Source organism: Ciconia boyciana, chromosome 2, assembly GCF_034638445.1.
Source record: "Ciconia boyciana chromosome 2, ASM3463844v1, whole genome shotgun sequence".
In the NCBI taxonomy this organism is placed as follows: Eukaryota; Metazoa; Chordata; class Aves; order Ciconiiformes; family Ciconiidae; genus Ciconia; species Ciconia boyciana.
This window is the reverse complement of record NC_132935.1, coordinates 88,431,999-88,449,908: the sequence shown is the minus strand read 5'-3', so window position 1 is coordinate 88,449,908 and position 17,910 is coordinate 88,431,999. Positions and strand designations below refer to the sequence as shown.

General features: G+C 35.8%; 1 protein-coding gene across 2 annotated transcripts in view; it reads left to right on the top strand.

Moving 5' to 3' along the window:
• CDH9 (cadherin 9) overlaps positions 1-17,910 on the top strand; it is a 69,134-nt gene that overhangs the window by 38,996 nt on the left and 12,228 nt on the right. Inside the window, exons 3-8 of one of the 2 annotated variants that reach the window (XM_072851359.1) lie at positions 5,952-6,071; positions 8,349-8,516; positions 12,422-12,609; positions 13,945-14,198; positions 15,528-15,664; positions 17,056-17,177. In XM_072851359.1, the coding sequence (XP_072707460.1) occupies positions 5,952-6,071; positions 8,349-8,516; positions 12,422-12,609; positions 13,945-14,198; positions 15,528-15,664; positions 17,056-17,177 (989 nt within the window). The remainder of the gene's footprint in view (positions 1-5,951; positions 6,072-8,348; positions 8,517-12,421; positions 12,610-13,944; positions 14,199-15,527; positions 15,665-17,055; positions 17,178-17,910) is intronic. The other variant, XM_072851360.1, reaches the window with a different exon arrangement.

Here is a 17,910-nt window from a genome sequence, read left to right as displayed (position 1 = left end):
TTTCAAGTGAAATTAAGTTTCACCTCACACCTATATGGCAGACTATTAAAAATCATCAACTTGGTAAAATGTAATTGATGAAATATTGCATCTCCTGTTTTATGCCACCTTTTTGCCTCCTCTCTTTTTTCTTTTTTGTACATTTCTGCTCAATATATATGGCTGAACTACATTTTAAGTTCCTTCTTAAGTTTCCAGTGTCATGTTATTGCTCCTTTAAGTCTGGTTCCTCAGGTTCCTTGTTTGTTCTAAGTTGGCTTTATTTGTTTTTCTCAGTCATGCCCATTTATTCCTCTTCCAGCTTGGTTCATTTATCTATTTACCTGTTGACACTTGCTCCTTTTCTGCTTTTACTCTTCCTTTTCTTTTGCTTTTACAAATCTTTCATGCTACCAACCTTCTGGCCTTTTCTGCATCAAAGAAAAAGCAGTCTAGTTAAATCTCCACTAATTGTGGTCATGTACAAAAGAGCAAAGTGCACATTGCAGTTCCCTATTCCTTCAGCTTTCTAGGTAGAGTTTTCTTCCAGTCAAACCATAAGAGTTATATCTCAACCTTATTTAGCCCTCTCTTTGTATAGAAAGCAGTCTGAAATGATGTAGTCCAACTGATGCGGTAATGAGATCCTTGGTGGTGAATTCCAGGTGTTCCTAAACTTTTTACACTTGTGTAGTGTCATATGACTGCTCCTAGTTCATAATTTCTCCAGTTCATTGCCTAAGCACAGACTCCTATCCCAAGGGAACAACCTGTTCTCAGAAACAAAAGTGGTTTAATACCTCACAATATTTCTGTAGCTTACTTAAAATTTCACTCATGTCTTCAGCAGGGGCATCTCTATAGTATGTCGGCATGAAAATAATCCTTGGAGCCATGCTGTCTAGGCAAACTATCTGTCCACTTATCTTCTTTAGGCTTTTAGCCAAACAAAATTCCTAATTTTGCCTCCAGAGGTTTTCCAGAGCTCTCCCAAATCCTTTCAGCTTGTAAAAGTAATCCACTTCTAAAATCTTCCCTCCATGAATAAACTTGATGAACAGCAGATTGTCATTGTGCTTGAAAACAGGAAGCAAGCACAAGAGCTTCTCCCTCAGGGACACAAAGTCCTTCCTGCCTCTCCACTTACCCCAGCTGGTCTTCTATTTCTGAAAATGAAACAGCCTTTCTGCTTTGAGTGGAGCTCTCTCTTAAACAGAGCTAGATATACACACACACACACACACATAAGTTCTCTGTAAAAATCAGAACTTTTCAATAATTGCCAATTTTGGCAGAAGTTGACTTGAGAAAAAATAGAAAGGAAGCTGTCTAGTAATGTAAAAAACATCCTGTTTCAGCATTTTCAGACTTTTTTATTTCCAAATTACTTTTTGAAAACTTTATATTAGAAGGCCAAAGTCTAAACCAAACATCTTATTTTTTCTTAAAATCAAAAGTTTGAATTGATCTGAAATCCTACTTTTATAAAAAAAAGTCAGACTCAAACTCAAAATGCATTTTGAAGTTACAAAATTCCCTTTGGAAAAGAAATGCTATGGTTCTGAATGATATTTAAATCACTGTCTGTCATTTTTTGATCCAGTGTTCATGGTGGGATCTTGAAGCATACTATGCTAACAACAAAATCTATTCATTTTCTTTACCCAAGCTGGAGACTACTGTTCAAAATTAAGGTTACAGAAAAAGTTATCAGTAAAAATAGCATTTTCAAATAGACGCAGATATGTTCTTCTGACTCGCAGAAGCTGTTTTAATTCATGTTAACCAAAGAAGCCAAGTAGGAACAAGAATTGCATGCTGAAGACTATGTCTTTACATGAAAAAGTAGCAAAACGTGTGCCTATCTCATCTAGTGGAAGACCTCTTTTGCACTACAGCAATCCTCTGCAGGCTATTTACATCAGCTTTGCAATGCACTCTGGTATTGTGCTAGGACACCTAATCATACGAGAGGGACTCTTTCAAAGACTGAATAGCTCAAAAAAATATATTCTCATTTCAAATGCTTTTTCAAATTTATGTCTCACTCTTCATGAGTTCTGGAAATCTGTGTCAGTGGGACCCAGTTCTGACAATGAGTTATACTGTCCTAGATCTGGAGTGATGCCCTCTCTAATGCAGTTTTCCTTTTTGGACTCTACATTCTTCATGCACATACATGCATACATATGCACACAAAGACACTACTTACACAGATTTAGTCTGGATTTGTCTCCTCTCAGGTTACCTTCATAATTATCCTTTTGCATTTTTCTACCCTTACATTAGGACCCCATCCATCACCTATGTGTTGTCAAAGTGCTTAAGCTTCCAGACTCAAATGTACATCTAAGCAAACAAGAAAAGGAAAAATATTAATGCTGATGTTATAGCACTCATAAAGCTTGGCAAATTCAACACATTCAGCAAACTGCTATTCCTTTCTTATTGTATGCAGACGTAGAGAGAATCTTTGAGAGATAAAGCCAGCAAAACAATCTGCAAGCTGTGTGAAAGAAGTATTGAGAATTCATCAAAACGAAACAAAATGAATAAGGAAAAAAAAAAAGAAAACAAAAGGAAAAGAAAATAAGACATACCTCTTGAAAACTGACATTTAATTCCCATCCTGAGATGGGACAGGCTTGCTGGGTAGGATTGGGTTGAAGTTCACTTTGTTTTGCAGAAGAGTGATGTTATTACTCCTTAGACTGCTGTTACAGTCATTCTCACATTTTCTCTGTCATCTTTCACACCAGTTTGTTCATGTGGTGTGTTAGATCTTGGCTGGCTGCCAGAGGCCCACCCAGCTGCTCTCTCACTCCTCCTCCTTAACAGTACAGGAGGAGAAAATAAGATGGAAACACTCATGGGTTGAAATAAAGACCAATTACCATCAGGGGCAAAACAGACTCGACTTGGGAAAATGAATTTAATTTATAGCCCATTAAAAATAGTGTTGGATGGTGAGAAACAAAGACAAAAACTAAAACACCTTCCTCCCACCCTCAATGCTTCCCAGGGTCTACTTCAATCCTTCATTCTTGCTCATGTTGGCAGCTGTGGAAGTATCTCAGAAAGCTTCTAGTTTCTAACCAAGCAGCCTGATTCGTATTTTAAATCATGCTGACTTCTGCTAACAAATGTGGGCAAAAGGCTGCTTGTGAGGTAATTTAGACTATAAATAAACAAATGAATAAATACATCCACATTCTGTGGGTACGATTCAGGTGGGGGTGAGGATAGGGCATAGTTGTCTTTAATTAAAAAGTTCCAAACCAGTTTTGCCTCATTACCAATTACTTCATAATTAGTGCTGAGTTCCTTTCCTCATTTAATTTTGGACCCCAAAAGCTAAGAGACGTTTCTTTCCTCATAAAAAAAAGCTGCACAAGCATTGCCTATCATATGTGAGGATCTTCCTTTATGACACAGCAGACTGTTGGCAGAAAAGAGAGTGAACTGCATGCTGACAATAAATTTTCTGAGGGTATACTTTTGTTAATCATTTTTCACAATTGTACTATTAGTTTACTAGGAAGAAGCAGCTGTTATAACACTATTTTTTCACCACTCTATAGAATTCAACAAATAAAAGAAAACATTGATATTTTGCAAACTATAATGAGATTTCATTCTGTATAAGATTCATTTGAATTATCTGGTGGTGACCTCCAAAGTTTCTGTAGGGTTACAGCTTCTGTACTCTCCTCAGCAACTATAATTATATGGCACTTGAGCCTCAGGTAACAAAGATATACATGCCAATAAGACAAAGACAGACATTTCCCAAAGACTTCCCTGAGCTCTGAAATGCCTTTCTTAAAAAAAAAAAAAAAAAACAAACAAAACAAAAAACCCCCACAATATTCCCAAAACAGGCTTCAGCATTCTTCTTTTCATCAAAACAGTACGCTACGAAAAGAAAGTTAATCTTCATTCAGTTGTTATGATCATACTCAAAGTTCTGTGTCAATCCCAAGACAGTGCCTAGATCAGGAGGCCACAGCAATAAGTTTTCCTGATGAAGATAGTTTGGGTTTTTTTGGGGGGAGGGTGGGATGGACATATACATTTCCCCTGATTCTTAACTTCTAGATACTACAGTGGTACACAGTATAAGCATATGATTCTACTGATGACTTTTACATTTTTTATAGGCTAGCAAGTGATATTGACTCTCCCTATTAGTCTTGAGGAGGCATGGGATTTAACTTATTTGCTTTTTTGAAAACAGGTAGGACTCGTGAAACTTTACATTTCTCAAAAAACTCTCTTCATTTTTTGTCCAGATGAGCAGTTCTGCTGGACACTTAGTGATAGAATTGTCCTTAAATATTCACTTCTTCAGGATTATCTTTACAGCTCAGCTTGGCACACAGATGATCTCTGATGAACTGTTTAACCAGGCAAAAAGTAATCTAGATTGCTGATGGCAAAAATCCTCTTCAGAATTTGATGAATTGTGACAAAGCATTTTTACAACTTTTTTCTGTTGGTTTGTTGCAGAGAAAGAAGTATCCCTCCCCTGCTGTCATGCTATTGAGATACCCTGAAATAGTGGGAATTGTTACTATTATGTGGGTGAAACTATTATGTGTAAAGTGGTAGTATGTACGATGAGAAAACAGATGCATCTAACAGGACCTAATAATAACATGTGCTGTCATAAATCTGTTTTGATTACTCTGGATTTATACTTTCCCCAATCCCTTGTATACACTGAAGAGCGACAGTAGAGATGATTCACTTCAATTCCATTAGTCACAGGTAAATGAGCATCTTCTAAACTTATAGTCAAGACAGATACTTGACTGCAAGTTATCTGGGTGAACTTTAATCTAGAGAGGCTGAGGGTGAAGAAAAAAGGAATAGGAAATGATATCACTCATGTGGACAGTGCTCACTAGACCTTTTTCTTCTAAGGAAAGTGAGATACATAAAAATTACCCAGCCAAAAACAGGGTAAAGAGCTTCTTCTCAGTCAGGCCTCTGCCCTTGGCAAGGAGTTAAGGACCTTTACACTTCTATCTATTGGACTGCCTGCATTTATCCAGATATTTGTCAGCTCTAGATTGTGTTAGCAAAATGTATCCTGACGTCTTGAAAATTGCTTAGAAATAAAAGCTTGTGAACAACAGTTTTGTCCTTTTATATATCTTATAAGAAAGCCTTTGCAGAATTTTTCATTTGCTTCTAATCCGTAAACTACACCAAATGTATTGGCTCACAGTGCTCTTAATCCCATATAGCCTATATTCTCCTCATTGTGATCACAGGACATGAGTAAGCCATTTTAATTCAAAATAAGTCAATGCTGAAAAAATGTAGTTATCGTTTAAAGGCAATTATTTGCCAAATAGGTGGATAATTTTGATCAAGAGAGAAAAAAAACCCCAGAATTTTCTATTGCAAAACCAAATTAATTTTTTAAAAGCATCTTAAAAATTAGTTAGGATGAGACAAAATTTCTTATTCAGTCTGACTTCAGATATTTGCAGGTTGTCATCTAAGTAGAAAATGAGTATGGGGAAATTTGCTAATTTAAATTAAAAAGTTAATTTACTGATTAAGCCAAACTTAGGAATAATAATGGTATCTTTCACACAACAGCTACCTATCTTTAAAGTGAACACTTTCAACTGAGGTCCTGTTATTACCAGAGAACAATCTTCAAACCTGTTTGATCACCGAAAAACCTAATGCTGTGTTGGGTTTCAAAGATGTGTAAATCCCTATGCATTTACTCATGTTTAACTGAAGCATGAAACTTCAGTGATAATGATTTTAGTTTTAGTCATGAGGAAGATTAGACTTTATTTTACTGTTTGCTTAGGTAGGATAACACTGGATTTGTCCACCAGATGCTGTTCAATTTTTTAGTGAATTCAATACTGAAACCACTGCATGTGGTTTACAAGAAGTAGGCGCCTTCTTAAAATCTGCTGATTCCTTGTTTGGTACCCATTTAGGTACATCTGTTATTCAAGTGACAGCCACAGATGCTGATGATGCCAACTATGGAAACAGTGCCAAAGTGGTGTACAGCATTCTCCAGGGACAGCCATATTTCTCAGTGGATCCAGAAACAGGTTAGCAATTCATTCAGTCTTACTTTTTGCAATGATAGAGACCGGATGCAGGGATCAAGATACTTTTCACTTGCACTTAAATATTGGAACAGGCGTATGGCATCATCTGACTTGACACGAAGCTGATACACTTTTAAATGGAAACCGGAATCACAATAAAAGTATGCCTATTTTTGTTAAAATAATATTATTCCAGAAGAAAACTGCTATATTTGGTATGAATAAGACTTCTAGAAGATGACTGTTAACTGTAAAGGTCAACAGTTCAGAAAGAGTGTAGAATATTGTAAAGGGTCCAAAGAACCATGAAAGTATTAAAGTTTATTTTACACCAATTTCTGGGAATTTCATCTGTTTGTCTTTAAGAAAAGAAAAAAGGAGCTGAAAAATTTCAGACTATAAGGTAAAAAAAAACAAACCCAAAGGTAAATTAATTATTTCTAAAAGTTTGTGATAGATTCTTGACCATCGACAATTTTTAACTCAAGATGCTTTTTGAAACTGTACTCTGATTCCAACAGCTATTAGTATTGAAGCAAGAAGCATTAATGCTTTTAAGTTGTAAAACATGAATGGAAGCCTTTTCACTGTTATGCAGGAAATCAGATAAGAGACAAAGAAGAAAAACTTGTGTGAACTTTGGATCCAAAATTGGGGTTCAAAAAAGAAATAAAGAACAATACCCTCCCCCCCCTCCAGATACCTCATCCTAATGTACCTAAGACTTAGCAGGCATTGCATTAGCTTGTTCCTGCATGTTATCAAAATTGTTCTGGTTTGAAAATCCAGAATTTAAGTTCAATTGTGCCCAGAATTCCTGAAGTTCCTAATCCATTGAGCATGCTCAGATGATGGCTAGTTTCCTTTTGAAACAATTTCTTTTTTAAATACAGCAAGGGCCTTATATCAAAAAGATAATAAGAGTCACATGACTACAGTTTTAAAAGGGAGCATAACGATTTTGCCTAGGATTAAAGTGTTTGGGTTTTTCCACCTTTTCCTATCTCTCTTCTTTTTCTCTTTTCTCCAATCCCCTACTCAAAACATCTTTACCAGGCATCAGCAGGGAAACAGGACCAATACCACACAGTCACTAACTGATGGCAGTAGGTGGTTAGGCAGGCAGACAGTTTGGGGGAGACCTGGGCTCTCATCTTTGGTTCTGGGACTATCTTTCATTTTTATCCAATTTGCTTTTTAATGTTACATATATTAACAAGCTTAGGTACAGTAATCAGAACCTGGTAATCCTGGATCAGATGTAAATACCATAACCACTAGACTACAGATTTTTTTTCATTTCACTCTCTTTCTAGGAGTAGGATTTTTCCAGGGTTGCTTTTTTTACATAATAGGACAGCTTCCATATCAAGCCAAGCATGTAATGAGAGCCTTCTTCTGAGAAAGGAAAGGCAGGGGTGTGAATCCTCCAAGCAAAAAAGCACACTGTATTTAAACTCTCCCACTTTACAAGAGAAAGCTCTCATGACTTCAACCTTCAAAGCCACCACCCCTCTAAATACAAAAAAAAAAAAAAGCTCTGCTTGGTTTTCTAAAAGAAAACATGTGTGCATCCACTTTAATGAAAATGTCTTTTGGGGTCTGGATCCCAGGAGGATTGAGGTCACTTCTCTGTTCAGGCTATGACATTTTTGGTTTTCTCACCTGAGGTCCCTGCTCTTTTTGTGTGCTGTACAAGAGTCTGAGACATTTAAATTACATTTATGAAATTCTTGAGATCGGACACCCCAAAAAAATTTTCCAACACTAATTTTACAGTCTTGTCCAATTCTTGTATTAGCTATACCCCTAGCTGACTTACAGTGGCCATCACTGTACATTAAAATCTATGATCTATTACAGTCCAAAAGAATGAATCCAGGGCATGTTAGAATTTGGCCTTGTGCTATAATGTCAAAACCTCACCAGGGCTGGAGATTACATAATGTATTAAAATAATAACTGGGGATAGTAGCTGAAAAACTTCATTAATTCAACAAATATATTTATATTTTTATCATTGAAAGTATAATTAAATTGATTTAGCACATCACAAACAATGAATAACATCTCTGTTACATTTATTTCTCTTTTCTCTTAAAATCACATTAAATCAGCCATAGATTGAAAGGCTTATTGCAGTATACCTTGTTTTGATTGCTATGGATTAACATCTGCACAGTATCTTACATGAACCATTTAAAAACTCTGAGATTAACGTCGGTGGTGGTTCATCTCCTTCACCCCTCTTTCTCTCCTTTTTCTCTCTTCTCCAAGGCATAATCAAGACTGCTTTACCAGACATGAGCAGAGAAAACAGGGAACAGTATCAAGTGGTCATCCAGGCCAAAGACATGGGAGGCCAGATGGGAGGACTATCGGGGACCACCACCGTGAACATCACGCTGACTGATGTCAACGACAATCCACCTCGCTTCCCCCAGAGTATGGAGCATCTAATACTTCTGTTGTTTTCCAAAGAACGTCTCTAAAATCAGCTGTTTCACTGTGACCATCTGGGATCTTCTTTTTTTCTCCCTTTTTTGTTTAGTCTAAATACTGGCCCACTGCTGTGTCTGTTTATGTTGCAGCATTATTAAGGCAAATGGGAATCTCCGCCCCCATTCTTTTAATAGCAAAATACTTCTTGGAATGATAAACTTACTTCCCATTCTTACTCTGCTTACAGGAATGTGAGCTGTAACAATAACCTAGGCTAACTGCAGGGACTTGAAAGCTTTTAGAGGAATTTAATTACAAAATATAGCGTTCAGTTTTTGGAGACACTTGTAGTTCCACATGTTTAGGCAAGCAAATAGGTCAGCAAATTTTCTTAAGTACAACATTGCACAGGCAGAGTTGGTCAGGTGGTATGCTCTGCTGGAAGTCTAAGCATTTGGTTTAGGTACTTGTAACCTGTGTTCAGCTCTTGGTGTTGAATGATTTTGATAATCTAGACCAGTTTGACACAATTAAGTTTTTAAAAAACATCTCTGTAGAATAAAACAACAGAACAGCTGCACAATACAGAAAGCTTCACAGCATACTACAGATCCTTTCATCCCAGGCCACTGGTTTAAATCCAACCCCAAGTTGTTATAATCAGCATCTGATAACTGTTTGATAGGCTGCAGACAGAAGAAATGTACAGCCTCAGTTCAGGGCCTGCTGGAAAAATGTCCACATTATAAAATTTGAATTGCTTGTTGGCACTGATTAGGGACCTGATTGGCTCTCTTTACGGATTCACCAAGGACTGAACAAACAGAGCTGATTTAGAAAACTCTCTCCTGGACGTGAAGAAACTTGAAAAGCACTTCAGTACCATGGCAATAAGTACACTCAGAATAGTATAAACAGGTCAACCTAGAACAGATTTTTAAAAATATTAGAAAACTCTGATAGTGTGGGAGAAAGGATTCTTGAAATTGCATATAACTTTTTTTATCTCTATTCATGATAACAGATTGTTTTTTAAAAAGAGAGGGGAGGGGAAGTACTGCAGTCCTCATAAAGAAAATATAATTTGAATTCACACTCGGAGTTCACTTGCTGAGAATCACCTTCACATGGCAAACTCAAACAGCAATTTTTAACCAACCTTCCTATTTGACTTCAGGAGGGCATACTGCTTAAACATGTATAGCATGATATAGCCCATAATATTTTGGCAAATAGGAATTCTTGAACCTAACTTAAATGTGGTGTAGCACATTTCATTGTAAGCTTTGTTGCTGAATTAAATTAAATTAAAGTGAATTAAAGTAAATTAAAAAAAGAATGAAGAATGCATAGAACTGCAAAATAACTTAGGGTTTTTCAGTCTCCTTAGCCTTTGTTCCTTATGATGCTCTTTTTTCAAGATTAGCTGAAGACTGAAGTCTATGCAAGTTCTTCTGATTATTTCAATGAGTTTTGGGTTTGGTACTTAATTACAGAGAAATTTACACAATTTAGTACAATACTCATACAATATTCTCTGTAGCTTTCTACTTTGAACATCACTGAAACACATTGAATGGGCTATAGAAGTCCTGCTGTGGGATCTATTCAATGGTACAATTTTTGTTTTGCTGATGACCCTTCCCTCTCATTTTCTTTCTCCTCAGCAAGGTGGTTTTCAATACTTCCTAGGAAATCAAACATAGAGAAACATCTGGAGGTTTTTATTTCTTCTTAGATAGTTATGAAGAGGGGCATACCTTCAAATAACTATTTAGTTCTGGAAGTCTGCTCCTTCCAAAAAACATTATCTTCTGTTTTCTCTTATGTGAGGCAACAATAAGTGAAAATGTGGCCTGAAGAAGAGGATGAATTGCAAATGGAAGCAACAGAAGTTAATGGCAAGATATTGAAGAACTAAAGATTGATTTCTTACAGGGACAGAAGAAACGGCAGAGTGCACTGTGAAGTACTGGTTGTTCAGAATGCATTAAGAAGGAACAGGCTTTCTGTTTTGTTTTGTTTCCTGAAAGGAATCCTGGACAGTTAAAAGGCATAGACCTAAACTGAATTTAAATGGCACCATAATGAAAATCTTACACATTTTGAATCCAATTGTACTCTAAACCAAATTAGCCATCTTGCATGCCGATAATGCGTAGTACTCACACAGCACCACAAAAATAAGGAATGCTTTCAGATGGAAAAGCACTCAAGGGAGTTATTTATTCTGGAAGAAGTCATAAGTAGCATGATTAAATCTGTTCTTACAGTATTTCTGGCTCACCTGCCAAACCCTTGAATTTGAGCAAGCCTTCAAACTTATGGTTAGCTGCCAGGAATCCTAACTTTCATCCCATTTTCAGCCTGGTTTAAGGGAATAACATGCATTTTAGTCTGTGTGGATTGCAGCCAAACAGTCTACTGCTGAGTTTTCACTTACAACCTTGAATTCGTGACAGCAAATACAATTTAGCATCAAGCATTAGCTTACATCTTGTTACACATCTATATAAATATAGGGTATTTGCAGTGACACTCTTTTGTACTTAGTCTGTACATTTGGGGATAGAAACTCATTCTGCACTCAGACGCTCGGTATAGTCCTTGTACTTAAAAGGAACCTTCAAGACTCTTTAAGTGTCTTGAAAGAAAGCAAAGGACATGTAAATATAGGAAATAGGCTAGTTGCAAGAAAGATACTTGACTGTACTGTACTACAAGTAAATACAATTTAAACAGGTTCTTATTCCTATTGGACCCTTCAAATAAGGATTTTGCATTTTATCAAGTGCTAATTTTGTCAGGTCCAGACTCTTAAGGTATTTTTCCAATGCTACTACTTCACTCAGTAAATTAATATTAATTTACATGTGAAAACAGATCAAAAGAAACATCAGATTCTGGAATGTCACATGTAAAATGTTGAATATATCAATATTTTTTTACATTTTCTTGGTAGCAAATAACTGAAAATACTGATTTAGAAACATTTGTGTCTTGCTAGTGATGAAAGGTCTTCATTGTCTAGTTCTGACTGGTTAAGAAAATCATCTGATTACTACTTTTTCTGCAACTACATGTCTTTATAATTAGATTTTTACTGCAAATGTTGTCAGAAAATACATATAAATTCACTTTTCATACACGTAGGCAAGATAAAAATGTCTGTGTAATCAGAATTCTTTCTAGCAAACCCTGATTATAAAAACATTAAATGAAACCAACCATTGAAAGAGCACAAAAAGTATATGCAGAGTAAATTAAAGAAAATCTGAATGTATCTGCATTTCAATTAACTATAGCAATTAACATGAACATCCATCCAAATGCTCTTTACCATGACTCTTTAGTATGTATTACCAATAACGGATGAATGAATTACTTTCACACGGAACACCTACAAATCTTAAATATATTTTTCAAAAGAATAAAAAAAGAAGCCTAGTATATTTTAGTCTCTTTCCAAAATCCACACTGGTTTCTACAACTCTTGTGCCTTGCGAAAACAAAACAAAATCCCCTACTACTTCTAAATATGTCTAGGAACTTTTCTAGAAAACTGAGATAAAAAAATATATTTACTGTTAAATAATCAAGGTTAGAACTGGTGCCTTATTGTTGAGCTTCTCTGTTCCTTATAGCTGAAGAAAAAAGAAAAAAAAAAAAAGAAAAAAGCATTAAAAGCAAAGTACTAAATAGCTTTGACGAATCACTTGAAATTTTTGTGACAGTTTGTCAATCAACTCCAAAACCTGTTTTAAAGTTTAGTATGATGACTAACAGCATTTTTCTTAAAGTGTTTCAAACTTCAAGTTACTTAAAAAATCCAGGTGAAATTGAAGATGTTTATTATTCAGAAGAACAAAGCTTCTCAAAATAATAAATACTTGATTTTGCTCTTCCAGGCACCTACCAGTTCAGCTCTCCTGAGTCTGCACCACCTGGGACTCCTCTTGGCAGAATTAAAGCCAATGACCCCGATGTGGGTGAAAATGCAGAGATTGAGTATAGCATCTCCAATGGGGATGGATCAGACATGTTTGATATCGTCACTGACAAGGACACACAGGAAGGGATTATAACTGTCAAAAAGGTTTATTTTTTCTCCCTCTCTTTTATATGTACTTAGCTCTCCAGGTGTTATGGTTATTTTTCTTTTTCCAGGGGAAGGGAGGGTAGATCTCACAAGGGGTCAGGCTGCCAAGGAGTTGTTGTATTGGTTTTGTTCTTCCCTTTCTTCAGCAGATATCTGTTATTTTCAAGTCTCGAGGGAAATTTACTGGCATGTCGCTTCACATAAAGCAATATTTCAGTGGCTGCTGTCTGTTCAGTATATATACTCTCACACATAGTACTTTTGAATTAGGGCTGTGAAAACCTGGAGGGGTTCAGTTCACAGTAGGTTTTGTCAGCTGAATGCTGCAGTAAGGCTCACAAGGGTTGGAGGCTCACCTGGAGTTTGATGAACTTACACCTCCAAGGCTAAACTGTCCCTCTCTAATCTGTCCAACAGCTAGGTATCTCCAGTACCTAAAATATATCTTGGTTTAAGTCCAACCTTGGTGCAACTTAAGTTTTTACATATTATGTCAATAGAAGTCCAAAGAGCAAAGACATGGGCAGATATTTAATTCAAAATGCTATCTCTGACAGATTTATTGGTTGCTTTTTAGTGTTCAGACTGTTAAACTCTGAAGACTATTTTCAGTTCTATTCTTACTGAACATATCAGTAACAATTAATTGATATATACTTGTATATAAAATATAGATCTATACACATATATTTGGAAACATACATATATTTAGGTATGTGCATGCATGTATATGTGTACTTATATGAATGTATATATGCATATGCATATATGGATATGTATAATATAAATGTCACATAAATTGGAAGTCAGACTTCATGGGTTTTCTTTTCACTCTGGAATATGGAGGCCAGGGACAGGTCTGGGTTGCTCCTGATGCAAAGTAGGCAAGGGTAGATGATAATGGGAGAGGAGTAAGGAAAAACAAAATAGGACAAAGAGCATTTAAGAGCTGGGATAATTGTTCTTGTTCCTACAAATGAGATGAGACAAGTAAGATCTTTAGCAATCCCTACTTGTAGATTGAGTCCAACATCCCTGTTGGATTTTCTTTTTCTATTTTTCTATTTTTCTATAGATTGACCCCTCCTGGTTTTCCAGGAATCTGAGCAAGTAATAGGCAGAGGGATCATAATTCCCTTGTTGCCCTATAATACTCCTTATTTGTCTTATAACTAGAATAAGCCCTAATATACTCCATCTTCTCCAAGATGCATTAAATTTTAGAGCTTTTGTTCCTAAAAATGCCTACACTTCTAATTCAGCATTATAAAACTGACTCACATTTCTTGTAAAGTGACACAATTTTCTTTATTACTACTATTTGCTCCCCAGCGTCTGGATTTTGAAAACAAGATGTTATACACCTTAAGAGTGGAAGCAACCAACACTCATCCTGATCCTCGTTTTCTTCAGCTGGGGCCATTCAAAGACACGGCTTTGGTCAAAATTTCTGTGGAAGACATAGATGAACCTCCAGTGTTCAGCAGACCCTGGTATTTAATAGAGGTAGATGAAGATGCCAAGGAAGGAAGCATTATTGGGCACGTTGTAGCTCAAGATCCGGATGTAACAAAGAATGCAATAAAGTAAGCCATTATACAATATAGAGTGCTTTAGATGCGGGTCAAGTCTCATGCACAAAGTGTGATGAGAGTGCAATGGAATAAGGGGCCACTTGAGTAATGAAGCCTATAGGGGCTACTGAAAAGTGTCAAGCAGAGAAATATCTATGGGAGCTTGTGAAGGCAAACACAGTTAGCAGTACAGGGTATGCTTCTGAAGGACAGCCTATAGGCACCAGGTAAAAAGAAAGGAGAGGTCAGCACTTAACTGGCATCATGTTCTAGTACTTTCACCAAACTGTTCATAAGATCATGCTTTTATACCATGTTTCAAGGGGCAAACTTATGTAAAGTACTCAAAATGGTGTATTTCTACACTCCCTGTTGGTTGATAGCAGCCAGCCTTCTGTACCTTCATAATCCCCTAGACATAACACTGTCTACCATGTTCCATAGCTTAACTATTTAATGATCACATTATATTAAATAAGAAATGATTGCGAGAAAGTAATAAGAATTAGAGGAAAGAGTTCAGTGCTGTGAAATTGCTGTAATTGTTAGCCATCTGCTATTATTATCTGCAGTGACAAACATAGCATTGAAATTTGTGTATTTACTATGCAACTGATTAAGAAACCTGATTTCTGCATTCCTGAACAAGCCTGTTATGTCCTGCAGCAGTACAGTTTGGGGTAGGAAGTGTGGGAGCAGGAAGAAAAAATATTTTTAAGTAATATATGTATAAAATCTCAGTTTAACCTGACAGTGACTGGTAACTACTAGACTAATTAAAAACCACCTGTAAAATAAGTTTTTCCTTGCTGGGAAAGAACAAAGCAAAAACAAGTGTCATAAAATAAGATTTTTAAGAACTTTCATCTTAAACAGCAACTAATCCAAAGATTTTTCTGGTGATTTTGATGGTCCTTGTGACATCTCAAAAATATCTTGTTATAAATTGATACTTAATTATATCTGCTATGTGTGTCCTTTGATGACTGAGTTCTCCAAGAAACAATTAATTTGCAAAAATATTATCTAAGAATGTTCACTTTTAGTTGTTATCCCAACATTCACTTTATACGCTAAAATGTAATTTCAAATATTAATCTAACAATCTGCCCACATAAATAGTTTGCTGTTCATCCCACTCACTAGTCTTAAAAAAATTGTTTCTCAGTATTTGTAACATGCTGCACTCCTCAGGAAGCTACAGAAAAGCTTAGTTTAATTGTAAAGAAAACATTATTGATTAACCACAGTTAAAATTAGAAAACTTTTAGAGGTAGCTGTGAGCTAAACTAGAGACTGTAATAGGAGACAGTGATGCTCAGTTTTACTGTATCTCGACAGATATTCTGTGGATCGACACACTGACCTTGACAGAATATTCAACATCTATTCAGGAAACGGATCCTTATTCATCTCAAAGCCACTTGACCGGGAAGAAACTCCCTGGCACAACATCACAGTCATAGCAACTGAAATCAGTAAGTTGGAGATCATTTATCTCAGAACATTAGAACTGAGAAAAGACTGAAATTCTACAGTATCTATGATTAATCTTGTTTCATTAGTTTTGCCCTTATTCAGATATTATCAATAGACAGTATCTTTAAATGCACATCTAAAAGTTCTATTTACTACTTTAGGATTATCTTTGCCCATTTGTGAAAAGACAATTTGAAATTCTCAGGCTCAGCAAAACTGTGTACAGTATATATTAGACAAGTTAACTGGTTCCCTGAGAATTCCCAGCAAATAATTTGGTGCAGGTGTGATGCACTGGCTTTATCCTAAACTAAGTCTTTGGGAAAATCATTGGAAAAAAAGATGTCCATGACAGACAAATAACACATTGTCAGAATGACCACTGTAAATAGGGGAAGAAATTATGCTTTACCTCAACTGCTTTAACTTATCTCAGGAAATGGCTTCATTGGAAGCCAAGACTAGAGGAAAATCTTTCCTGTCCATGTCTGAAGCAAACCATGGCCTTCAGTCTTTCACCTGGATTCTTTACTATTCTGTTGGAGCCTTTTAGATCTGGATGTGTCTTGCCTGCCCTTTTTTTCCAGCCAACTGATAACAGTCATCAGATGGGAAACAGAGACACTGATTTTAGGGAACAACTTTTCTCCCTTCCTTCATTCTCCCTATAGATTCCCCAGGAGTCTATGTGCTTAGCAGTCTGGGAGTAGGTTAATCTGGACAGATGAATTATATCCCCATTTTCAGAAAGACTGATACCTTTTCCTCATAAATGCTTTGTCATTGTTTGGTCAAATATAGTCTCCATTTTCAATATGTGTACTGTGAGATTCATCTCCTGCAACAACTTGACCTTGGAGGTCAAGTTTGTGAAGACCACTTGATGATAACATCTACACATATCCTTTTTTTTTTGGTTTGTTTTTTACATTTTTGGGTAGAAAGGACAACTTTGGGTTGGTTTGGTTTTTTTTAATGTTGTTGTTGTTGTTGACTGACACTGTTTAACTGCTTTACTCATTTGAACAAGTAAATGTTCTTGACAGCTTGACCTCAGGAAACAGGTTTTGCAATAAATCATTTGCTGCACTGATGTATGGAATACAAGTCAATAATAACTCAGTGGTCTGTTTTTAATGCAAATCAATTTAAGTATACTTTGTATTATTTCAAAATACATATACTATAATAGAATAATTTGTTTCAAATATAAATAGGGCTTTTATGCATATGAAAGGTATGTCAGCAGAAAATGAAATATAATTGTTTTAATATAGTCAAGATACATGAACATTTCTAATGTCTATTGGAAAAAATATATTAGATAATTTCAGGTCTTTCCATAGACTGTGAATCTTTGCATTGTAATATAAATAATTTCTTGTTTCAGATAATCCTAAACAAAGTAGCCAGATACCTGTCTTCATCCGGATTTTAGACATAAATGATCATGCACCAGAATTTGCCAAATACTATGAAACATTTGTTTGTGAAAACGCAAAAGCAGGACAGGTAAACAAATACTTATGTTACTGAAGAATTTACAATGTGACTATCCTGGAATACCATCATGAAAACTTCAGCATTTCTTAATTTGAACAACTGCAAACGAACCCAGCCTCTTTATTCCCTACCTTCTACAGAAACTACCAGTTGATTCAAAAAAGGTTTGAGGAGATAAAAGATGCAGGATTTTACACTAGTATAATAACATAGCATATAACACAAAATCGTACTTTAAGGTGTTTTTTCATTCCTAATATCAGAAAATATTTTTCATAATTTGTTATGCACAATGCTACAAAACTCTTTATATGGTTTGATAATTCCATTTCTTTCTGGATTTTTTCCAAAGGCTCAGTTAATGTAGCCACACCTTCAAGTACACAAAGCAGGAAAATCTTTTATTATGCTTCAGTAAAGGAGACATGAAAATTAAAATTTTACCAAAAAAACCCCCCAGATAACGCAACTCTTTCCACTGTAAGTTAAACTTCAATTTGGAATTGAGTTGAATTTGGTCAAAGCTCATGTATATCCCTTTCTAAACTATCTCAGCAATTCTGTTATAATCTGAAAGGACAATAACAAGATTTGTAGGGAAAATAAAGTGGTAAATGGGAACTGAGAAAGGAGGCAGATCAACAGAACTCAGAGCCAGGATGTTACAGAAATCTTTTAATATTACTGCTGCTACAACCAAAATCTATTTTTGCTAATGCCAGTCAGCCTTTCAGTTTTAAAT